At 35.8% G+C, this 25,320-nt stretch overlaps 2 protein-coding genes across 2 annotated transcripts in view; one reads left to right on the top strand and one right to left on the bottom strand.

Moving 5' to 3' along the window:
* The window catches only part of inpp5l (inositol polyphosphate-5-phosphatase L), a 41,682-nt gene extending 27,139 nt beyond the window's left edge, over positions 1–14,543 (top strand). Inside the window, exons 7-16 of the mRNA XM_055167899.2 lie at positions 1,192–1,244; positions 4,089–4,208; positions 4,294–4,378; positions 4,469–4,564; positions 5,184–5,258; positions 5,640–5,713; positions 7,492–7,603; positions 7,741–7,809; positions 7,913–7,979; positions 10,044–14,543. Of these exons, the coding sequence (XP_055023874.2) occupies positions 1,192–1,244; positions 4,089–4,208; positions 4,294–4,378; positions 4,469–4,564; positions 5,184–5,258; positions 5,640–5,713; positions 7,492–7,603; positions 7,741–7,809; positions 7,913–7,954 (726 nt within the window). The 3' untranslated portion in view covers positions 7,955–7,979; positions 10,044–14,543. The remainder of the gene's footprint in view (positions 1–1,191; positions 1,245–4,088; positions 4,209–4,293; positions 4,379–4,468; positions 4,565–5,183; positions 5,259–5,639; positions 5,714–7,491; positions 7,604–7,740; positions 7,810–7,912; positions 7,980–10,043) is intronic.
* A 1,221-nt stretch (positions 14,544–15,764) lies between these two features.
* nkx6.3 (NK6 homeobox 3) lies at positions 15,765–23,816 on the bottom strand. Its single transcript, XM_055169189.2, has 3 exons — positions 22,667–23,816; positions 22,208–22,374; positions 15,765–17,853 (listed from the first exon to the last, which is right to left on the bottom strand). The coding sequence occupies exons 1-3, from the start codon at positions 23,082–23,084 to the stop codon at positions 17,620–17,622; spliced, it is 819 nt and encodes a 272-aa protein (XP_055025164.2). The 5' UTR covers positions 23,085–23,816; the 3' UTR covers positions 15,765–17,619.
* Positions 23,817–25,320: the final 1,504 nt, after the last annotated feature.

The following is a 25,320-nucleotide window of genomic DNA, read 5'->3' as shown; positions in this document are numbered from 1 at the left end:
TCGGCTTCTTCGTTCATGTTCACTGTGGTTTGTTGTTGTCTGAAGTCATGAACGCTAGTTGGTGCTCCAGTATAATCAGTCCGCTGAAACTCATCCAATGAGAAATGTTCCGCGGTGCAAAAATAAGTGTGATTAAAATGCGTTAAAAATGTTTAACACGTTATATTTTTGTGTAATTAATTCATCTTAATTAATGCGTTAAAGTACCGGCCCTGAAATATATATATATTTAACACAAAACAAAAAATAACACAAACAAAAAATATATAACACAGATATATTATAGGGTACTTTTTCCTTGTTCATGATTATTGCGTTTTTGCAAACATTTAGAAGAAATTTTATTATGAAAGTTTTTGTTGATTAATGATTTGTTAATTATAACGTCCGTACGCACATTTCAGGAAAAATATTTTGCATACACATGCTTAGTGAATGAAACCCATTGTATGTACAGTACTTGGACCTGAATACAACCTGAATGTGACTGCAACATCCATCACAGCGTCCCCTAACGTGTGGTTAAGTTTCTTCATTTTTCCATTCTGACTTTTAACATTTGCAATGTTTCTAGTTGCATCCTTTTTTTTAGAAGTGGAGGTTTTTGCTAAAAAAATTGCATGCACTTTGCAGCGAAAGGCAGTCAAATTTGTTAAATACCAATAAAATGACTAAAGTGGCATTTGTAAACAAAATAAGTCATTTTTAAATACTGAATAATATTTTTTTATTGCCAAGAAAGTAAAATTACTAAAACTAAAAATAAACCTGAAAAAAATGCTCATTTACAAAAAAAAAAAAACATCAGGTGCACTTAGAGGGTTTTGGACTGAATTAATCAGGACATTTCTACTTTGTGTTGTTTTTTTAAATTTTGAATAAAACAAATTGCTTTACCCAATTCTGCTGTCACTATCATTATGTCAAGAACTTAAAACGTTTTCCCTGAAGAGTAATAATTCAGTCTCAATTAATTCTGGTAATAAAAATCTACTTATAATAATAATAATAATTATTATTATTATAATGAATTTGTTTCAAGTTCAAAAGTAACTGACAGCTAACTAGCGTGTTTTCAAAGTTATATACATTTTCTCAAGTTTACATTCGATTTTACATTTTTCTAGTAGTCTAAGTCTATTTAATTATATCACTATTTAATGTGCAATGTGTATGTGTGCTTAATTACAGTTCAAGTGGTCTAGAAAAGGCTTTATGAGGACACGATGGATCATTCACAACCAGTATGTTCAAACCCACACACATACACACACACAAATACATTATTATGCACAAGCATTTTAAGATGTCCCTTATAGTTCTCATATGTGGATGTTTTTGGCATCGTCTCAAAGCAAACATGTTGTGTTAGTGGAGTTGTGTGTGAGCGTAGTCACGGCCCATCAGAAGCACATTAATAGCTGCTGTATGGCAGCCGTACAATAGAGCAGTACAGGAACCTGAAGGCTGAATGATAAATGAATAGAGCTCATGAAAGAGTTCAGATTTAGCAGATCTGCACTCAATCATATCAGCTAATGTCTCACATCAGTCAGAGAGACTGACAGTACTGATAAACCTACACACACACACACACACACACACACACACACACACACACACACACACAGAAGATATGACAATGTTAATAAAATAAATACACACTCTCACAGAAATACACATGACAAGTGATGGTGCACCAAGTTTTTGCGACTTATACGTTTAATGTAAAAATATATATGTGAGTCTGTCTGTGAAGTACAGGTTAGAGTCTTATAATTTATTTATTTGATTAGGAGCATCAAAGTTGGATTTTAATCATTGATTTCATTTTAATTTCAGTCTTAAGACATTACTCAGTCTATATAAAAGATGTCATGATTATATTTTTACATTATATACCATAATTTTATGTAACATAGAAAACAGTAAATACTAAAAAATACTTGGGTTTTCACAGGCAGGGTCACATATTTTATACTGCAATTTATGACTAGGCCAACCTTAGACCATTTATTCTGGTTAAAGAAATAGTGCACCCAGACATAAAAATGTATCACTGACTCACACTTATCTTTTAAACCTGTGTGGCTTAATTTCTTCCGTGGAACACAAAAACATGTGTGGGAATTGAACTTCTTTTCATGCATAAACATCGTTTCCCAACCTTGTTCCTGGAGGCACACCAACAGTGCATGTTTTGGTTGTCTCCCTTATCTGATCTCATGGTTTCCCATCTTGTAGTCTCTACTAATGAGATGATGAGTGGATTAAGGTGTATTTAAATAGGAAGAGTTGGAAAATGTGTAGTGTTGGTGTGCCTCCAGGAATAGGAAACACCACAATAAAGTATCATTTGTATTGTATTATATACTATACTATGTCTTCTGTAGTGATACAGTAGGGCAGAGTGGGGTAAGTTGTCACACTGTTCATAACTCCACCACTAGAGGCTCTATCACAAAAATCAAATAGCTACTTTGTGTGACGACTTCTTCCCATAGTCAACTTTGTGTTCATATGTGGTCAAGATCGCTCTAATCTGACCTTAGCACAATTTTCTTATTTTTTGGCTTAAATTTGCACAATTTTATGTAATACAACTTTGTTAGATATGAATGTAAAACATATTATTTGCACAAAATAGAGGAGACAATAGCATGTCTTTTGATACTTTATCTGATGTGCTATGTTGAGCTAACCCTGAGATTTAACCAACATTAGCACACATGTTTGGGGCAAGTTGTCTCAATGGGGCAAGTCTTCACATGCTTTCCACACTGGAAATAGTTAACTCTATTTTATCGGGTTAACGAATTCCAGGGTTATCTTTTTTACGTTTCAACAGGGGTAAAGAGAGAACCCTGGGTATTCCTAAACCCTAGGTCAGGTGTCTGAAACTCTACACCTACACCTGTCTGTATTTATCAAGCAAACACCTTGATTAGCTTCCAAACACGCATACAAATGATTTCTCATACAAATGATTACTTTATCAGACCGTCAGGGCAGCAATCATTTGTGTCATTTACAGGAAATTCACAAATTAAAGATAGAAAAAGTGGCGAAATGTCTGTCGGCTCATGACGACACGCACCATGTACTAACAAATATTTTTTTATTTTAACTGATAATGTTAATCGGTCATAAATTCTTACCTTCGGTTAACGTTTAAACGGTCAATGTGAGCATCCCTACAATAATCGCAATTAAGTTGTGTTCTTCTTTTTAGATAAACTAATGTGACAACTTACCCGTCGATGGGGCAAATTGTCACAAGTGAACATTCTCTATTAAACAGTCTAATCGCCGTAATGAGATAAGATATGAAAATGTAATGAATACAACATACACTCACCAAAAGGATTATTAGGAATACCTGTTCAATTTCTCATTAATGCAATTATCTAATCAACCAATTGGTGGTGGTGTAATGGTGTGGGGAATGTTTTGTTGGCACACTTTAGGCCTGTTAGTGCCAATGGGCATCATTTAAATGCCACGGACTACCTGAGCATTGTGTCTGACCATGTCCATCTCTTTATGACCACCATGTTCCCATCCTCTGATGGCTACTTCCAGCAGGATAATGCACCATGTCACAAAGCTTGAATCATTTCAAATTGGTTTCTTGAACATGACAATGAGTTCACTGTACTAAAATGGCCCCCACAGTCACCAGATCTCAACCCAATAGAGCATCTTTGGGATGTGGTGTAACGGGAGCTTTGTGCCCTGGATGTCCATCCGACAAATCTCCATCAACTGCAAGATGCTATCCTATTAATATGGGGCAACATTTCTAAAGAATGCTTTCAGCACCTTGTTGAATCAATGCCACGTAAAATTAAGGCAGTTCTGAAGGCGAAAGAGGGTCAAACATAGTATTAGTATGGTGTTCCTAATAATCCTTTCGGTGAGTGTATGTGCCCAAGACTTCCTTCTTTCATTTGGTATGAGATTTTTACCATTGCGATGTATGGTGCTTAGTAAATGTTGGACGGTGTGAAAAGTGTGACAACTTACCCCGCTCTCCCCTACTATAGATTTACAGGTTATTTTTGCATTGTGTGTGTGTTTGTGTGCAGGGCTTTAGACCTGGTAAATGTTCACCTGTTTCACGACGCCTCCAACCTCATTGCCTGCAAATCTAGTCCTTCAGTGTACTCTGCAAACCGCAACGCAGCTCTCAGATATGTCATCAACAGGTTTGTCTGTTGTTCTTTGAATCATGTACAATGTATGACACAAAATTTTGGTGCTCCCAAATCAAACTCTGTGCTTGTCTTACAGGATATCAGATAACAGCTACAGTTCTCCCCCCTTCTTCGTATTCGGTGATTTCAATTTCCGGCTCGACACGCTCAGTTTAGTACAGGTAGGCTTGGCTACTTTTTTCATGGAGCATTGTGTTGTATCGTTCACATAATTCGTATTTAAATCAATGCTTGTTTTTGTTCGTGTACAGAACCTCTCTGTGTCTGCTGATATTCCGACAGAAAAAAGAAACAGTAACAACGAGGTGGAAAAGATCATCTATGAGGAAAAAGATAATGACCACAAGGTGATTACAATCAAAGCAACAAAAAATTATAGCATTATAACATTTTGATTACATGTATTGATGTTGTTCATTTCATTAAAATAAATCACATTTTTGATGTTGCTCTATGTAAATATGATATACATCATTGGCCGTTAAACTTTTTGCAATCTTATCTGATAACACATATAGACAAACATGCAGAATTACCGATCAACCCAGCAAATCTACCCTGACACTCCTTTTACAGAGATGTTGTTCTCTTAGATGTTAAAGGTTCTGACTCGAGCACCAGGAGATGATAAATTTTGTCTTTTTGTGTGCACTCAGACATATCCAGTACACTGTCTAGCCAGATTTATGGTTTTTGGAGGGTTGATATTGACTTTTTGCCAGCCCAGAAAATGCGAGCTTGCATTTCGATCGCTCCTGCCGACGTGCGATTCATTTTTCCTGGAGTTGCACCTTGTTCTTTGTTAGTTTTTATTCGCCCGGCATTAACCTCTGTCTCTCGTCCTTTGCTGTCCACCTCTCGTCTTTTAACTCTTTGTCTTTTTGTGTTTGTTTGTCTCTTTGTTTTCTTTGCCCATTTTCCCTTCAATACTGGATTTTTTCTTTCTGTCCTTCTGGTCATCATTAGGTCCTCCTTCACATAGAGACCAAGTTATTCGCTTACTTGCACCAGGCCGCGTTCAGGGAAAACAACGGAAAAGAGGTTTGGACTTTTATTTAAAAACAAGTGTATTCAAACAAGAATATTCCTGCAGTAACTGGATTTTGGTCATAATCCAATTATGTCTGTGTCATGGGAAAAGTTAAGCACTATTACAATTTATTAAAATCTGAACAGGGCAACTGTATTAATAAGATTTTCTTGAATAAGTTTAATTTACTGTGCAGAATCTTTTTATATTAAAAGAACTTTTAGTCTATTCAGACTATACTGATTCGATGTAAACTGGAATATTCCTATAGCTGTGAATGATAAATCTAAACATATTTTATGAATAGAGGCCAGACTCCAAAATCTGAAGAAATATAAAATGATTAACAAATATCTATGAAGTTTGTGCTTATGTATGTTTCTGTGCTGTAGCTTCTGAAGTATGATAAGGAGATCTGTGCATTCCATGACATCATCACAGAGGAGGATATTCATTTTCCTCCTAGGTAAGCAACTTTAATATCCAATTTAAAAAAAATCACTATTTTACTTTTTTAAATAAATGACTTATTATGCATGCACTGAAAAAAATGATTCATTCAATTTACTCAATTTTTTTAAGGTAAGTGATCAATTTTTTTAAGCTTCATTTAAACAAAAAAAAAAATTAGAAATACAAAACAAAAAGCTTTTGTGTAAATGTAGCTTAAATAAATTGATTGCAACCACTTACCTTAAAAAAATTAAGTAAATTGAATGAATCATTTTTTTAGTGTGATAAATCGGTGTGAATAATTTTCACATTAAAAAAAAAGAAATTTAACATTCTCTTTTTACAAAATGACACCCTGTTAATGTTACCAATGCTTTAATGAGCTTCATCATTGCATCACTTTTCACAGTCCAAATCTTTGAAATGCATCAAGTCAAAAGATGAATCCAGCCATAAATGAAAATGTTCTTATTATTTACACATTCCTGTGTCATCCAAGATGTTTATGTCTTTGTTTTGTCGAAAATAAATTAGGGTTTTTGAAGAAACCTTTTCAGGATTTCAGTGCAGCTTCATATTCCCAGCCAATGAATGCTGGTCTTGTCCAGCAAAATCATCAGTCATTTACTAAAAAAGTAAAAAATGAATATACTTTTTACTACTTCATATGCTTTTTTAGTACTTGTTTTACTACTTTTTTACAAATGTATATACTTTTTACTGCACAAACTATGCTCACCTCGGTCTACTTTTCAAATGACTTTGCTAAGGTCACACTGGACATGGGTGGAGAAACCACTGGGATCGTTTGGAGTCATTTTAACAATCCTATTTGAATCGCATTAAGGGCCAGATTTACTAAACGGAGCAAATAAGAGTGAGGACGCAATAAAAAAAAGAAAAAAACGCAGATGGGAGTGGTAATATCTACACGTTATTTACTAAAAAGATGCAAATTAACAGCTGATTTTCATAATGACATTCGCAATCTACTAAGAGCAGCACAAATTAGTTCAGGGTTGCAATAAGTAGAGCCCCTCAGATGCCCCTCAGGTGCGGGTGATCTACTAAACGCCTGATGTGCTTGAGTTCAGCACCACGGACATCGCAGCTAAAAATGCGGGGTGTGAAAATGAAGGTTTACAAGAAGTTTTGAAACGCATGGTATTGTGTGACTTCTCCTAGTGACTCCTCTTTTAATTCCTCCAGCAAATAAAAAATAACGTGGCTTGGCAAACAATTTTTTTGAATAATATGCTTGGCATTTAAAATAAACTCTTATGTGTTAAAACAATCCTCTGCCTCTTCTCTGATCTATGCGATGCCTCTCTTATCTGCAACAATTGCAGCCAATTCAAGCGCAAAATTATTTAAGACATGCTTTTTTCGGCGTTAAATAATGCCAGAAATGCCAGTAATATCAAACATTATTAAATTGCGTAGCGTGAATCATTTAAATAATCTCCTCCAATAAATTTTGCATCTGAAAGGGAAACTCCTAGAAATGCATATGCAATAAAATCAGTCACTAAAATAACTAAACCACACCTTTTCAACGCTAATGGTCCACTGCGCGTCCTTAGTAAATCCCGATAGTCGTTATTTAACGCCAAAATGTTGTTTTGTGTGGGTGCAAGATGTTAGTAAATCTGGCTCTAAATGTAGAATTTTTTTTTTGTTAAAAAAGAAAAACATAAACATCTTGGATGACATGAAGATGAACAAATAATCAGGAAAAATTTGGGAGGGTGGAGTAAACCTTCAGAAATTCATCGCAATGTTGTCTTTCAGTTACCCATACAGTGAAGACTACACTAAACCCACACAATACATGAACACACGATGCCCGGCATGGTGTGACCGCATCTTGATGTCCCATAGTGCAAGAGACATCATCAATCGGGTACGTTTATATAAAGAAAAATGTCCAAATATGCAGTTATTATAATCAGGTTTCGACTTGACAATACATGCATGAACAGAGTTTGTTTGTGTTTGTTTGTGCGTATGTTGTTTATTTGTATGTTTGTATGTATGCAGAGGGAAGATGGTGAAACTGATGTTGTTTATAACACACTCGGCCCCAATGTCTGCATGGGGGACCACAAGGTGATTTAATCTCTTTTAAAATATTCTATCAATAATAAAACACGTTTACACCATATGGTCAGTGAATGATAATATCTGATAGACTTATTATTTTGTTTTTCAGCCTGTTTTCCTCTTTTTTACACTGAAGACGGCTGCACATTGACACACAGTACTGGGAAAGTCATAAGGTGAGACTTTTTTGTGCCTGCTGTTTTTGTTGCATCTATTTTGACTAGTTTGGGTTTTTGTCAGATTACAAGTAGGCAGTTCACCTTTAGTGTATTTTAGTCATTAGTCTGTGTTAAAGTACACTCACCTGAAGGATTATTAGGAACACCTGTTCAATTTCTCATTAATGCAATTATCTAATCAACCAATCACATGGCAGTTGCTTCAATGCATTTAGGGGTGTGGTCCTGATCAAATCTCCTGAACTCCAAACTGAATGTCAAAATGGGAAAGAAAGGCAATTTAAGCAATTTTAAACGTGGCATGGTTGTTGGTGCCAGATGAGCCGGTCTGAGTATTTCACAATCTGCTCAGTTACTGGGATTTTCACACACAACCATTTCTAGGGTTTACAAGGAATGGTGTGAAAAGGGAAAAACACTCAGTATGCGGCAGTCCTGTGGGCAAAAATGCCATGTTGATTGTAGAGGTCAGAGGAGAATGAGCCGACTGATTCAAGCTGATAGAAGAGCAACTTTGACTAAAATAACCACTCGGTACAACCGAGGTATGCAGCAAAGCATTTGTGAAGCCACAACACGCACAACCTTAAGGCGGATGGGCTACAAGCAGAAGACCCCACCGGGTACCACTCATCTCCACTACAAATAGGAAAAAGAGGCTACAATTTGCACGAGCTCACCAAAATTGGACAGTTGAAGACTGGAAAAATGTTGCCTGGTCTGATGAGTCTCAATTTCTGTTGAGACATTCAGATGGTAGAGTCAGAATTTGCCGTAAACAGAATGAGAACATGGATCCATCATGCCTTGTTACCACTGTGCAGGCTGGTGGTGTAATGGTGTGGGGGATGTTTTCTTGGCACACTTTAGGCCCCTTAGTGCCAACTGGGCATCGTTTAAATGCCCTGGCCTACCTGAGCATTGTTTCTGACCATGTCCATCCCTTTGTGACCACCATGTACACATCCTCTGATGACTACTTCCAGCAGGATAATGCACCATGTCACAAAGCTCGAATCATTTCAAATTGGTTTCTTGAACATGACAATGAGTTCACTGTACTACAACGGCCCCCACAGTCACCAGATCTCAACCCAATAGAGCATCTTTAGGATGTGGTGGAACTGGATGTGGATCCCACAAATCTCCATCAACTGCAAGATGCTATTCTATCAATATGGGTCAACATTTCTAAAGAATGCTTTCAGCACCTTGTTGAATCAATGCCACGTAGAATTAAGGCAGTACTGAAGGCGAACGGGGGTCAAACGCAGTATTAGTATGGTGTTCCTAATAATCCTTTAGGTGAGTGTATGGTTACTATACCATTGCAAAAACAAATGTAATGGTGGCCTAAGAAGTTGATCTCAGTATGCACCTCAGTCAAGGGTTCTGTTTCATTTCCCTAAGGGATCATTAGCATCCTCTCTGCCTTCATTTACTGTGACTCTGGGTCAAGATGAAGCACCTCAGTGGTGCGTGATAAAGGACAGGTCCCTCCCGTGATCTATGTCTCTGCTGTGTCCTTAAACCTTCGCCAGCACTTCTCAGCATTGCACTGTTCCAGCGCCAGTGTTCATTAATTACAGATGCACAGAACACAGATCTATCCTGCATTGTTGTCTCATATTGGCATTTTTAGGGCCGTAAGTTTGTTTTGCTGCCAGTTTAATGTGTTTTCTATAGGTAATGCTTGTTGAGGGTTTAGATGGCTTTACTACTGCAGCTGATCTGTCATTGCGTTCAATTAGGTTTAAGTTGTAGACAAATTACGATGCAATTTATATCAAAGAATTTGGAGTCTGAATAGGTTTTGTCCTTTTAATTTTATCGCTCGAAAAAAACAGCTTTTAAGATTTACAGTAGGTCATTAAATGACCAATACAAATTCGTAGTACAGATGTGTAATGATAATAACGTCGTTCTAGTCTATTCTATTTGAGAAAAAAATAAGCACTGTGTTTAACAGGTTTATGGCACGTTTTGTTCAAAAAGAAACTGCGGTGATTGACACACAGGTAACCATAGCATTTATTTGTTGTTGTCTTTCTCTGTTTTTAGGTTTTGCTGCACCCAGAGATCATTCAATGGATAGATGAACCAGTCGCGAATAGTCAGTGAACAGAGACACGACCCATACAGCACACAGGACCACTGAAATCTTCACCGAACACTGCAGATGCCGTAAACCACAAGAACTATTCATATTCACTTTCAGGATGGTTTGTGCACATTTTAAAGTCGTCTTTAGAAATAGCAGAACAAAGAAAATAGCAAGAAATGGACAGAACCAAGAAAAGCAGAAAAGTTCTCAAGGCACCTCTAAAAGACTTTTTTTAATAAGAAAATAAGCTTTAGACTTTGTGTGAACTACAAACGCGATTTTTATGAAAACTTCGTACAATGACATGAATACAGGTATGCATCTAGTCTGACACCATATCCAAACGCAGGCTGCTGGGACGCACAAGCTTTTAAATTGGCATTCGTGTTGTTGGGTTAATGCAGTTGTCCCAAACGTGAAACAATCTGGTAAAACACTCCTCAGCTATTCGTTTTAACAGTCGCTTCTTTATGCTTTGTGTGCGTGTTTGGTTTTATATTTGAAATATTAAGCATGTATTTTTGCATTTACACTCACCTCAGCAGTTATAGCTGTCAGCCTCTCTTGAGCTTCAGTCATTGTGTCTGCGGGGTTGTTAGTCAAACTCGCGGATCAATAGAATATGTACAGGACAGCGAGGGACGAGTTAAAAAGCCATTAGCACTTGTGAATTATGGAAATCCCACGCTGAGGGCCTTGGCCTGGAAGCCCCCTTGACTTTTAATTATAGCACTAGTGCAATGGAGAATGCTAATGTGAAATGTAGCCTTCGGAGATGCTGTTTGTTTCCATGACAAATTTGTGATATTTTAGTTTCGTCGTCATCTTTGCGTTGGGTACTATGCTCAGATTTGAACAGGTGCAGTAAAGTGGTTGCAGTAAAGGAGTGGATGGTGACCCACAAATGTTAAACTAATAACAGGGTTCCCACGGGTCCTTAAAATCCTTGAAAGTCTGTGAATCTGGGAAGTTTGTAAAAATATACATACATAGATACAGGTCATTGAAAGTGCTTGAATCTATTTTATGCAAGAAGTTTTTAGGTAAAAACATCCATATTATTTCCTGTGTAGTGTAGGATAATATCATAACAATTCCAGACTTTAAGCACACGTGCTAAACTGTTCCCTTTAAATTTTTATATCTTCTGTATGCGAATGTTGATTCATACCAAAATGCTTTTTTGCATAGTTGTGTTTGACACATGAAAACGTCTCGGTTACGTAAGTAACTGTTGTTCACTGATGAGGGAACGAGACGCTGCGTCTCCCTTGCCATACTTCCTGCGTCCATGTAACGCCATCTTTGGCAATATTTTAGATAGCGATATAATTCCTGTCTCCCACATCACCCTGTCTTTGTCGTTAAGCCTCACCATTGGTTGAATTTGATATACACATTCAGACGCACTTACCCCTGGAGGCGTCCCCAAAGTGTCACCACAGTGATGCAGCGTGAGTTCCCTCGAAAGGGAACTTTAACAATGTATCTTAAAAGGTAACACGATGTAACCTTGCTCTCAATTGAAATGTGTCCCCACATTTGAGGGTATTAAACCTGGAAAATCCTTGAAAGGTCCTTGAATTTGAAGGCGTGGGAACCCTGTAATAACTCCATTCGACTCGTGCTGTATAGTATATTTTAAGTGTCCTGATTGCATACAAAAGGGTTTGGTGAAAAAAACTAAAATTGAATATTTTTTTATGGAAATCTTGACCTGTGCCTTGCTTTCAGTGCACATTCTTGGTGTCTGAACTGAAAATATGTGTAACAACTAAATAATAGCGATATCCTAAAGCAAGAAAGTAAAGAAGTAAATGTCTTCAGGACACTTAAAATATATAACATAAGTGGAGTTATTTATTTCAGTGGTTCTCAAACTTTTTCAGCGTGCGGCCCCCTTTGTGTATGGTGCATTCCTTCGCGGCCCCCTCAAAGAAAATTTATGACAAAAAAAACTAAAACTTCACATTTTAATTCAACAAAACATTAAATTATACAAAATAATGCTGCCTTATTTTTTTCTTTTTAGGTTTAATTTCACAGAATTCATGATAAATTAATGTATTTTATAAAATGTCATAAAACTGGGGCCCCCCTGGCACCATCTCGCGGCCCCCCTGGGTTTGAGAACCACTGATTTATTTAACACTTCTGGGACATTTTAAAGCTTAAAATTATTTTCTGGTTGCAGTGGGAGCGGATGGTGGACCGCTCGGTTTCAAACAACAAAACCCAAAACGACACTTTTTAAAAATCTGTGTTTGGGTTCTAAACAATAAATGAGACATTGGGATAAGTAAATAATAACAAGTTTTTTTTAGAAAGGCCATGAAATCAAATCTGGAGGATTTTTTCTTATTGTCCTTTTCATATACATCTCCTGTTTAGTTGACCAAAAGTCTTCTAAAGCAGCTTCTGTCACACTTTACATTGTTTATAGACATTATATAAGTTTCAGATGCACCAATAATCAAAGTGAGTCTTAAGGGGGGTTGCACACCGGACGCGCCGCACCTTTCTAAAAAAATCAACAAGTGGCGCCTGTCCGCGGCTCCCAGCTACGACTCAGGAAGTTGCTCAAATCCCTTTTGCGCTACAGAGCGCCACTCACATAGTTTAACATCAAATAACATCATATTTGTCCAAAATCATTAATGATTAACATTGGCTGCTAATGTATATTTTGCATTTTGAAGTAGATGCTATCTGAATAAGCTTGCGCTATTTAATGTGCACTTCCGGTGTACGATACCTCCGAGTTGTCCTCGATGCGGCTCGATGCGGCGCTGAGCTGCGTGTTCGGTGTGCGACCATCTTTATAGTCTGTGGCATGGAATCCAACACGTAAAATAGTTGAAAATTTGAGTTGTGAAATCTATTATTTTAATTTACTGATATTTGCTGCATCTGTACTGTTATTTTATTATTTAATATTGATGTAATCGGGAATGTTTAACAGTTGTATGTAGTTGTTGGTTTACATTGATGTTTCATTAGACTTTAGAGTAAAATCCATTGTAATTATTTAAACATAGTCGTCGAGATGACCCTACTGATTCAGAATGGTAATATACGTCTTCAATATTGCTTCAAGCACAACAATCCCTTTTAAAATGAATGCTTGATAGCCTCACATAATTGTTCAGGAAATGCCTTAGTCCACACTTGAGGAAATGTTAGCCAAGTCTTATTTTATTATTAACAAATTAAGAAATATGTCAAAGATTTAATCTCTATGAAAAAAATGTCTAAAAGTCACTTCATTTACAAAGCAAATCAGACTGCCTGTTATCCACAAGTGGTTACAGTGTATAATGACAATTCTGTCATTTCCTATCTCAACAAGAATTTATTGATGAAATCTACGCATAATTTACGTGTAAGGGGTTACATGGTACGGCCTATCTGTCAATAATAGACTTGTTGTAGTTGATTCATGGTATGGTCAACATAATTTACTGTTCTCAAGGGCATCACTTCAGACTGTGCTTCAATAGGAGGCCATAGAGTTATAGCTACAGTATAGGTGTAATTAAGCATTTGCGAATTTACAAATAAACACTACAATCATTTAAGATGTGTCATTTATGTGTCATTTGGAGCACTGTTTTCAGCATGCCAAGTAAAATTTGTATGTAGCCGTATATGTTTGCACTTGTTTTGGGGAAATATTTTACTTTGATATATGTAGAACAGACGTAAAGGTTTGTTATGCTTTTTTTAAAGTTATTTCTGCTTTCAGTTTTCTGCTTCGTTCTTCTTTATATTTTTTAAAGGAATTAGACATATAATACATCATATAAATAAGACATTATCGTGGAAAATTGAGTAATATATATTGTATATCTTTCTATCAATGTATTGAGAGAATAGTTAGTGGTATGGTGTGAATTTTTTAGGAATTTTTTTATGTCGGGCTATGGGGACTGTTTTCAATGCAGCACTGGACAATAACAGTGAACAGAAATTGGTTGTACTCAAATGTTGAAATATTACATGAACAGTCACATTTATACCTAAAAAGTTGTAGCAGGGTCCATACATTGTTTAAATAATAAAACCATCGGCCGTTGCTCTGTAATACGGGGTAATGTGATGAGTGTCTATGCCCCACCCATCACGATGAACCTTATTTATAGTGTGTAACAATGTTTATTGAAGTGATTAAGATTAAGAAATTCGGTGCCAAAATTGTTTTTCTCTTCCTTTATTCACAATGTTTCCATTTTATGACTTTAAACAGAACACTTCAGACAGTGTTTGATCGATTCATTCATATTGTGATACAATAAGAGCTGCAATGCATTTATTTAGCATCATGTGCTGCTGAATGCTGAAATAAAATGGTCCAAATTCTCCCTTACTGTACTTTTGGCAGCATGAATGAATGTTTTGTTCTTAAATATGTTTTTGTTTTCTTTTCTAATAAAATGTATACATATAATTTAATATGATTGAATTGACTCGACTCCATTACTTGTTTGGTTATGCCGATGAAAGTCATTTATAGGGCTAGAATAATTCCAACGTGATCTCACAAATTTCTGTATAGTCACGGAATATTTAGCTAATTTTTCTGTGGCATTGTCACGGATCTCCAAATTTTTCCGTGGCCATACCACGGACTTTCTTTTCCGTGTCATTGTCACAAATTGGTTACTCAACTGTTTTGCCCTATTTTCTTACCATTGTCGCTTCGGTTTAGGGTTGGATTTACATAAAATTACATCCTTACCCAAACCCATCTCTAAACCTAACGCCAGGCGACAATGGTTTCAAATTTAGAAAATGTAAAAGAATAAATCAGAAAAAATAGTACAAACCAATACTCAAAGGGACAGTAAGTAGGGTTTTAAGTGTTTTATTAATCAAAATCAATGACTTTATTCATAAATATGTCCTCGTTGGTGTCAAATGACTCTGCCAGTGATCTGAATTCTTCTTTGTAAGCTTACAATTTCTTCTCTTTACTTACATTGAACGGGTAAGTCCAAGTAGGCTTCCATGTTGGTCAGCCGTTTTGATAAACTATAATAGCAGAGAGGGACAAAAAGCACTAGTCTACCAAATGCGTTTCCACCATGTGTTTTCATTCAGAACACGTGAACCCGCTGAAACGGACAAGGAGATCAGTGATTAAATAACGGCTACCGTAGTTGCAACACGCATTTGGAAAAGCGAGGTGCTAGAGAGCACTATTCGTCTGAATGCAAAATACAATTTCCCCACTAGATGGGTTAAATCCTACTTATTGTCCCTTTAAAGTGACATCCTAATGAAAACACCAGATCTAGCCCTAAACCGAAGCGACAATGGTTTGAAAATAGGAAAAAGCAGCTGAGCAACCAATCCGTAACAAGGACACGGAAAAGAAAGTCCGTGGTATGGGCACGGAAAAATTCAGGGATCCGTGACAATGCCACGGAAAAATTAGCAAAATATTTTGTGACTATACCATGAAACTTTATGAGATCTACTTGCAGAAATAACATTTATAAAATCAAGAATGATCATTTTAACTAGTAATTTTTTTAATATAAAAATGTCCTATCCTGAGAATGAATAAATGTTAAAACAGCTTGCCATATGTACATACAGTAGCCTAAATCCTTATATTGCAAATTAGCACTGCTGTGAATAAAACTTTAACATACTGTTTTCAATATGTGGTTGAATCAGACATTTACTAAAATAACTCCCAAATGTGTTTGTCTGAAAGCTGATGGACATATGTATTTTGGATAGCTTGAGGGTCAGTAAATCATATGGGGTAATTTTGATATTTGGTTGGAGTATTGCTCCCTTTAAGGCAAATGTTAAAATTAGCATCACTGAGAACATACAATGATTATTATTGTTTTTGTTTAACACTGAAACGCCTTAACTGATCAATCCAAAGTGACTATCATTATTAATATATGCCACGTGTTTAGTCTTGTTAATTGATTTGTGTTGTTGCATCACACACCCCTCTTACCATCTGGAGTCTCATTTAGATTAAAAAAGCTTTAGATCATACTAATGTGTCCCTGTAGACTGGAGGTCTCATAGGAGCCATTAGTTAAATAAGATTCATCAAACTGACATTGGCCACTTTATATTGAGCGCATGCTGATTTGCTTTCAAATGATTCGAGTCGCTTTTACATTCGTTTGCAGTTTGACGGCATTCACTAATGAATTTTTCAACAGGTTAGATTAAGACCTAAACTTAAAAAAAATATGTAACAATGTTAATCTCTTTAAAACTGCATCAGATTTAAAAAATCTGTTCTTATAATGTTAAAAAAGAGATCATGTTTAACAGGATATACTTGACATTGAAATTACATTCATTTATTGTTCACTTTAATGTACAGACCATACACATAACATCATATGCCAGCCTCTTAGATGTATTTGTTTTTGATCATTTATTTAACTGTGATCAGAGTTTTAGGGGATCTCGATGTCAAAATAAATGTATTTCAGTTGTGCTACAGTCTTTAATATTACAGTATGCTACTGTATTTACTAAAGTTTATCAATTTACTATTGTTGTAATTACCATAACATACTACAGTTTACTATAGTAAATACTATAGTATACTACAGTTTTTTTCACATGGCTAACATAACATAATGCAACCCATGCTGAGTCCTGTAACATTCCCAGTGTGATTTGTGAACTTAAATGACTGCATTAGTAAGCCATTAAAGATGATATGAAGATAACAGCTAACCTCATTTGCTAAACAGATCGCATAAACATATGCTTGTTCAATTTGTGCTACATGGACTAACTTAAATATAATTTCTTAGTTGGCCAAACAATAGTCAGAAGAAAACATTATACCGAGCCAGTGACATTGCCGCTCACATTGTTAAATAAATGTACTTGCTGTTACATTGTTTTTCAATCTTATTAGCATTTAAATATATGAACTATGTACTATACTGTCGTTTTTCCATCTGAATATTTTTGATCAACACATACACATAAACAAATTAAAGACAACTGGGTGACACTTTCTATAAAGCCTTTATATAGGCTACTTTTTAAATAAAGTATCATGTTGTACAATATTTGTAAACATGGTTATAGTATCTACATTATAATTGTTTAGTTACACCACCTTATACCCTAAAAAATAAAGTGGTTACATTTTACACTAAGGTTGTATTTTGTTAACATTAGTAAATGCATTATCTATCATGAACTAACAATGAGCAAGTTTTTCAGCATTTGTTACTTTTTGTTAATCTAAGCTAATCCAGTTGCTCATGTTAATTAATTGTGTATTAACTAATGTTAACAGTTGTAACTATTATAAATGCTGAAATTAACATGAACTTAGATTATTAAAACAAATACAACCTTATTGTAAAGTGTTACCAATAAAGTTAGATTTATATTGTGGATATATATTGGTGCAGACCAAAAGTAAAAAAAATTAGCCTATAAATAGCATTCATGTTCAGACTTAATAGAAAGCGTTACCAAGAACAGGTGTATGTGTATTTTTGTATGTTTGTCTGTCTTTGATTGTTATCAGATCTGATGTGGTCCCTGCAGGCGCAGTACAGAGAAAGCTCTGCGGTGTTTGCGCAATAATTGTCGGATCTTCTCATCATCAGTATCGGGGTCCAGTGGTCTGTTGTATTCTTCATCCTCCACCTCATTTTCAGACGCGTCTCCTGCGCTCTCGCTCCGCGACGCTTGCGTGGAGCTCGGTTCAGACGCGCTTTTCTTGCGCCATTTCGTGCGTCTGTTCTGAAACCACACCTTGGAGAAACAAAACGGCGGTGTATTATTAAAGTCCTTCAAGAAAAAGTCAAAGAAAGCCTCAAACATTGGAAATCATTACATTTGTATCCAAAAAAGGATTACAAGCCGAACAATTCGCAATATTTCAATAATAACGGGAGCAGGGCCGTGCACAGGGGGGTGGCCCGGTGGCTAGAGCAACTGCCCTTCTGCCCTAATTGGCTGAGGTGCCCCTCTCGCCAACCCCAGTCAAAGTGTTCTGTTACCGCTTGTCTAAAGATCCATTGTTTCTGGTAATCCACTTCGTGATTTCCCGCCCGCTCCGCAGCATCTCTCACATTCTGTGTACACTCTTTGAAGGGCGAAGACGACAGTTTGTTGTATTAACAGGTAGATTCATTACATTACCTCAGTTGTTGAGCTGCTCAATTAGTATTTTGGTAGTTTGAAGCCGAGAGAGGTCGTGTTCTTTATTTCTTTTTGCTTGCTTGTGTTCTCGTGATCACTACTTAATTTTCTCGTTATCTCGAGAAAACAGCAGCTTGTTTTCTCGTGATCTCGACATAACAAAAGTTGTATTCTTGTGATGTGAATAAAGCTTACGTGTACTCAATATAACACAAATTTTAGACAGCAAAAACATATTTAGCAAATTAGCATGGATGAACAAATGAGATTTTACTTAGATCAGGAATTCGCTCAAGATGAAACAGATTTGCCAATAATTGACCATTTGATAGCGCGGTGAATTTAGGGACCGTCTTTAAAGTACTCTATATACGTTTCTACTTTAAACAGCATTAAAATGGAATTACTTAAAGTCAACAAACAGTCACAAAACCAACTGTAAAGTGTTCGTGGTTGTCAACTATAATGCACACTTTTTTAGATGTTTTATATTTATTCAAATAAACTGTTTAATACTATTGAAGATAGAAACGTGTACAGTGCACTTTAGAGATGGTCCCTAAATTCACGAACATCAAACTTTATTTATTCATGAAGTCTATCGACAATTAGCTACGCGTGTTAACGCCGAAGACTCCATATGCATCAGCAGTCCACTTCAAAATAAATGAAATATTATGGAAAGGAATTACATTATGGCATTTGGATTATTATGTCTGGATAGCGAGAAAACTACTTTGTTATCTCGAGATCATGAGAAAACAAGCAGCAAAAATAAAAATATGGATGACCTCTCTCGGCGTTCGTATGTTTTTGTATTTCTGTGGATGATTTGCTCTCTGTCTTCTTAAAGTGCTAACAACTTAGCAAACATTTTTAGAATTACAGTGATTGTCTTATGAGTAATGTCCCCGATGAGATCTAATATAAATAACACCAAATGTGCTGTTGTTGGGACACTTTGTCGACAACAGGGCCGTGCACAGGGGGGTGGCCCGGTGGCTAGAGCAACTGCCCTTCTGCCCTAATTGGCTGAGGTGCCCCTCTCGCCAACCCCAGTCAAAGTGTTCTGTTACCGCTTGTCTAAAGATCCATTGTTTCTGGTAATCCACTTCGTGATTTCCCGCCCGCTCCGCAGCATCTCTCACATTCTGTGTACACTCTTTGAAGGGCGAAGACGACAGTTTGTTGTATTAACAGGTAGATTCATTACATTACCTCAGTTGTTGAGCTGCTCAATTAGTATTTTGGTAGTTTGAAGCCGAGAGAGGTCGTGTTCTTTATTTCTTTTTGCTTGCTTGTGTTCTCGTGATCACTACTTAATTTTCTCGTTATCTCGAGAAAACAGCAGCTTGTTTTCTCGTGATCTCGACATAACAAAAGTTGTATTCTTGTGATGTGAATAAAGCTTACGTGTACTCAATATAACACAAATTTTAGACAGCAAAAACATATTTAGCAAATTAGCATGGATGAACAAATGAGATTTTACTTAGATCAGGAATTCGCTCAAGATGAAACAGATTTGCCAATAATTGACCATTTGATAGCGCGGTGAATTTAGGGACCGTCTTTAAAGTACTCTATATACGTTTCTACTTTAAACAGCATTAAAATGGAATTACTTAAAGTCAACAAACAGTCACAAAACCAACTGTAAAGTGTTCGTGGTTGTCAACTATAATGCACACTTTTTTAGATGTTTTATATTTATTCAAATAAACTGTTTAATACTATTGAAGATAGAAACGTGTACAGTGCACTTTAGAGATGGTCCCTAAATTCACGAACATCAAACTTTATTTATTCATGAAGTCTATCGACAATTAGCTACGCGTGTTAACGCCGAAGACTCCATATGCATCAGCAGTCCACTTCAAAATAAATGAAATATTATGGAAAGGAATTACATTATGGCATTTGGATTATTATGTCTGGATAGCGAGAAAACTACTTTGTTATCTCGAGATCATGAGAAAACAAGCAGCAAAAATAAAAATATGGATGACCTCTCTCGGCGTTCGTATGTTTTTGTATTTCTGTGGATGATTTGCTCTCTGTCTTCTTAAAGTGCTAACAACTTAGCAAACATTTTTAGAATTACAGTGATTGTCTTATGAGTAATGTCCCCGATGAGATCTAATATAAATAACACCAAATGTGCTGTTGTTGGGACACTTTGTCGACAAAAAATAAAAAACAATGTTTTTTTAAAAAAAAGTCAGAGTTGGAAGGGAGGCTGCAAAAGCTGTTCAAAATTGCAAACATGGATTCAAAGCTTCAGCATGTAAATCATATAGAATATTAAGAAGTTTTGTCACACTCTAAATCTTGTTATAAAGTCTATTTTCGATTATAATCACTTAATATTATTTGATACTAATCTATAACACATCATATTGTTAAAACCATATCAATTGTGCCCCCTTTTTGTTTTGGGCCACTGCCCCTCAAAATGTCTGTGCACGGCCCTGGTCGACAAAAAATAAAAAACAATGTTTTTTTTAAAAAAAAGTCAGAGTTGGAAGGGAGGCTGCAAAAGCTGTTCAAAATTGCAAACATGGATTCAAAGCTTCAGCATGTAAATCATATAGAATATTAAGAAGTTTTGTCACACTCTAAATCTTGTTATAAAGTCTATTTTCGATTATAATCACTTAATATTATTTGATACTAATCTATAACACATCATATTGTTAAAACCATATCAATTGTGCCCCCTTTTTGTTTTGGGCCACTGCCCCTCAAAATGTCTGTGCACGGCCCTGAACGGGAGTGCTCATTTAAAGGACTCGAGGGTCACGCAGGACTTTCCTCTGTGTTCTCTATTAGTTACACAAAGTATATAGCCTAAATACGTACACCATTTCCAACACAATCAATATACTATGTGTATATAGATGTAAATTATTATAGCCTACACTGTAAAAAAATCTGTAGACATTACAGTATTAATGGGTATTACTGGCAGCTGTAGATTATACATGTATGTTATTTACTGGCAACAGTTTGTTCAAAGTTAAATGAACATGAAACATTTTCAGTCTTTATCTTCTACAGTAAGTTACTGGCAACCAGCTGCATAATTACAGCAAATATTTTACAGTGTACAGTTAAATTTTTAATGTTGCAATTTATTATAATTTTTTATTTATTTATTAATCATTGTATATATTGTTGTTGTGCATTGAAATAATGAGATAAATAATCAGATCTTTATTTGAATAGAGGATTTTTGTACACTGTAAAAAAAGTTTAATCAACTTGAATTTACAATAAATTGAAATTTTCTTGACTAGTGAAGAAATGCTATAAATTATAAAAAAGAAGGTTGAAGTTATCTAATTTTTTTTTTTAATTTATAGCAACTCCTCACTAGTCAAATTTTTTTAAATTATTTTTAAATTCAAGTTGATTAAACTTAAACATTTTAGTTCAACAACGATTTTTGTTTTACAGTGTATGCAAACAAACTTTTTAAGAAATACAATATATTGAGCTTTCTGTAATGTCAGTATTCCTAATATAATAGATGTAGCACTTACAAATATTAACCATAAGCCCAAAAACATGGTTGCTTTATTAAACTATGATAACCACACAAATTAATCATGGTTTTCGTACCATAACCAAAGTTTTCCATGGTATTTTAAGTAAAACCATGTTTTACACATGATCATTAATCATGCCAAAAACACAGTTTTACCATAATAATGGTTCATTTTCTGTGACAGGTTATAATATTAAATCTGTACACTGATTTTTTTTTTTAAATCAACATATATTTTTATGTTACTTTAACTTAAAAAATTAAGTTAAACAATTTCAACTTTATTTTATAAGTTCTGTCAACTTTTTAAATCAAAATCTTAAAATAGTAGGTTGAATTGACTTGCAAACTCAAGTTGTTTTAACTTCATGCTGCATATTTTGTACAGTAGCTATTATTATCATGTTTTCTTACTTTGACTTGAGACTCAGTCATTCCCAGTGAGTATGCAAGTCTCGCTCTCTCTGGTCCTGCCAGGTACTTGGTCTGCTCGAAAGTTTTCTCGAGGGCGAAGATTTGGTGTCCACTGAAGGTTGGTCTTGTGTGCTTCTTTTTTCCTGCAGCTTCTGAGTGATGCATATCTGCAAAAACAGTATTGTGATTTTCTATATATTCTGACTCAGTTTTTGTTTAACACTGAGACCTAAAGACAATGCAAAAAATGAATGAAAATAGAAGGAAAGAAAGAACTATTTGTTTAAACTTTTTTATCACCTACAACCAATGAAATTCAATTTGCATTATATACTCTTTTGGCCTTTTGCTCTATATTCCTTTTTATATTTTAGTATTTACATAAATGACCTGTATTAGGTATATAAGTCACGCTTCTTTTTTAACATTATGAGCTTAAATCATATAGAAAAACCTTACTATTGGCACACTGCTGTCTCGGTCCTCTCCACTCGTACCCTCCTTCCACCCAGCAGCTGCCCGCTTTACTTTTCATACCTGGGCATTCTACACTGGCTTTAGGGAAACTGCCCAGTCCTGACGGGGCGTAATCCCGATTATAATACATCCCTGGACTGGGCACGGTCGTCCCGAAACTGCCCATGGTGGGGTAGCCTGATAACAGAGCTGGGGTTCCCGGACCACCCACCATGGATCGACTCAGGATGTCGCTGATGCCATGCGGAGTGCCAGCCGCCAGCTGGGTGTTGATGTTGGCGTGACCGAGTTTGTAGAAAGAGTTAGGAATAGAGTACTGGCATACTTGGGCCTTGATGTCTGTGGGGAACTGATTCAAGGTGTTGTTGAAAAGGAAGGACCCTGAAATATTGGACTCCATGTGTGCACGCCTCTTCTGTTTCCAGTGATGATGGTGCTGGTAATTTCTTAGCAAGTTTCTGACATGAAGTACTCCAAAAGGTTTAGTCCTGTACTAGTCCTAGTTTGAAACCAACCTGGTAACCTTTATACTGTATAATTGTTTTCTTCCAGAATATGTCCAGGTGCTTCAATTCTTGCTGTGGTCCTCACATCACCCCAGGTTACAATGAAGTCTTTTATTTCCTCTTCTCAGATCTTCAACTATTCCATAATACTCCAAAGTCAACAGGTCAACTTTATTCCAGTGTCCCCCTTGCTCTTACAAATAAATGTCCCGCGACTGGCTCTCTGTTTGCAGGTCATAAATATGATGCACCTTACACTGGTGTGGCACTTTTTTGATAATTCTGATGGGCAGAATTAAAATGCTTTGCCCTGACTGGTTAGGCGCTCAACGTGCCTGACCCCCTCATTGGTCTGTTCGCAGGAGGACAGCCTTTGGTTGGCTGACAACAGATTAATAGTTTTTTAAAAAGTCTGGGTGAGGATAAGTTGATTTTTGATGGGGTGACTGGCTTGGCTGCAGAGGGGCGGCTAGAGAGCGTAACACAGCGAAATGGGATTTTTGGTCATCTTTCTTGCTCATTTGGAGTGCATTTGAATCGGCCTTTCGCTTTGTTTCATTTGTATTGCGGCATTGTGAAAGAGAAATATGTGTGATGGATATTTTTTTTAAATTCTGATATTTTAACCCAGCTGGAAATCTTTTAAATAAATATATGCCTAAAAATAAATATATGATTAAATTTAAATAAATGTTAAAATATAAATACTTAAAATATATGCACATCATCAAAATGCAATATGCACAGACCTTGAATGTAAATTAGAAAAGAAAAGCCACAGTCAGCTTTTGAAAGCTTTGTAAGGCCACTTTTTCATAAATGTATGTAGACTTTTTCATAAATGTTTGCAATAGAGAAATCCTAAAAATAATGGTGCTTAAAAGGTTCTTCACCGCAATGTCGTAGAAGAACCATTTAGGTTCCTAAATGAACCATTCACTAAAAGCTTCTTTAAAAATGCAGTGTGTAAATTTTAGCGGCATCTAGTGGTGATGTTGTGAATTACAACCAACGGCTCAGTCCACTGCTCACCCCTTGCTTTTGAAACGCATAGAGAAATTATGGTAGCCACCATCGGAAAAACATGTCATCAACGGAGACAACTTCGTAAAAAGTTTGTCCATTAAGGGCTTCTGTAGAAACATGGCGGCACAAAATGGCGACTTCCACGTAAGGGGACCCTCTGTGTATGTAGATAAAAACATCTCATTCTAAGGTAATAAAAACATAATGGTTCATTATAAAAAGGTCTTTATACACCCCTGATAATATAGTTTTGTATATTATTTAGCATTTCTGTCAAGAGATCCTTCTAAAAATTACACACTGCACCTTTAAAGAATCATTTCTTTCATCCCTTTTATAATCTAAAAAGCTTTTGTGAATCAGAAAGATGTTAACCTTTTTTTTTATTGAACTATCCAGCCAAAGGTTCCTTTATGGCAGCACCTTTATTTTTTAGTGTAGGCCTATCTGCAGTTAATGCACAATAAACTAACATAAATGCGCACTAAGCAGTTGCATTTGTATTAAGTAACATTAACATATGAATGAGTGCAATAAAATACATTGTTTATTTAAGGCTAATGCCTTAACTAAAGTTAATAAAGTAGATCTTAAGTGTTATCATACTTTTGCTACAGTATAGAGCAGTAATTCTTAAAGTGTGGTCCGCCAAACCCTCTCAGTGGTCTGCCAAAAGATGACCTAAACTAGATGTTTATACAATCGTCACTTATTTAAGTAGATTTTTCATATTAGGCTGCACTCATTTCACATGAACTTTTTTTTCTGAACATAGCATTGCATTTGTGTTTAAAAAATTTGTTATTAGTGCATATTAAACTTAAATGTAGCGTATCCTTCCTATTTTTTTTTTTTTTGGGGGCGTGTTATAGTGGGATTCTGTTAGGTGGTCCTCAGAAAAAAATTGGAAGATAAAGTGGTCCTTGGGCTGAAAAAGTTTGAGAAACACTGGTATAGAGTTACTCTGTCCATTTCCCAGTTTGGTAAATGTTTTCTAATAATAAATAATTTTGTGACTTATGATTCTAGAATTTAGACACAATATATTTACCATCTTTGGACCTTTAAATATCTTTGCTTTGAAAAGTATTTGACATAAGGACA

The sequence above is a fragment of the Misgurnus anguillicaudatus genome, chromosome 5, assembly GCF_027580225.2.
Source record: "Misgurnus anguillicaudatus chromosome 5, ASM2758022v2, whole genome shotgun sequence".
Classification (NCBI taxonomy): Eukaryota; Metazoa; Chordata; class Actinopteri; order Cypriniformes; family Cobitidae; genus Misgurnus; species Misgurnus anguillicaudatus.
This window is presented reverse-complemented; position numbering and strand designations above follow the sequence as displayed.

Excerpts from the sequence above, each read along its gene's own strand:
- nkx6.3 (XM_055169189.2), bottom strand. The coding sequence starts at position 23,084 with ATGGAGTCCAATATTTCAGGGTCCTTCCTTTTCAACAACACCTTGAAT. Across the intron at positions 22,375-22,666 it reads GAGACAGCAGTGTGCCAATA|ATATGCATCACTCAGAAGCT; the intron begins GTAAGGTTTTTC and ends CTGTTTTTGCAG. Across the intron at positions 17,854-22,207 it reads TGACTGAGTCTCAAGTCAAA|GTGTGGTTTCAGAACAGACG; the intron begins GTAAGAAAACAT and ends TGTTTCTCCAAG.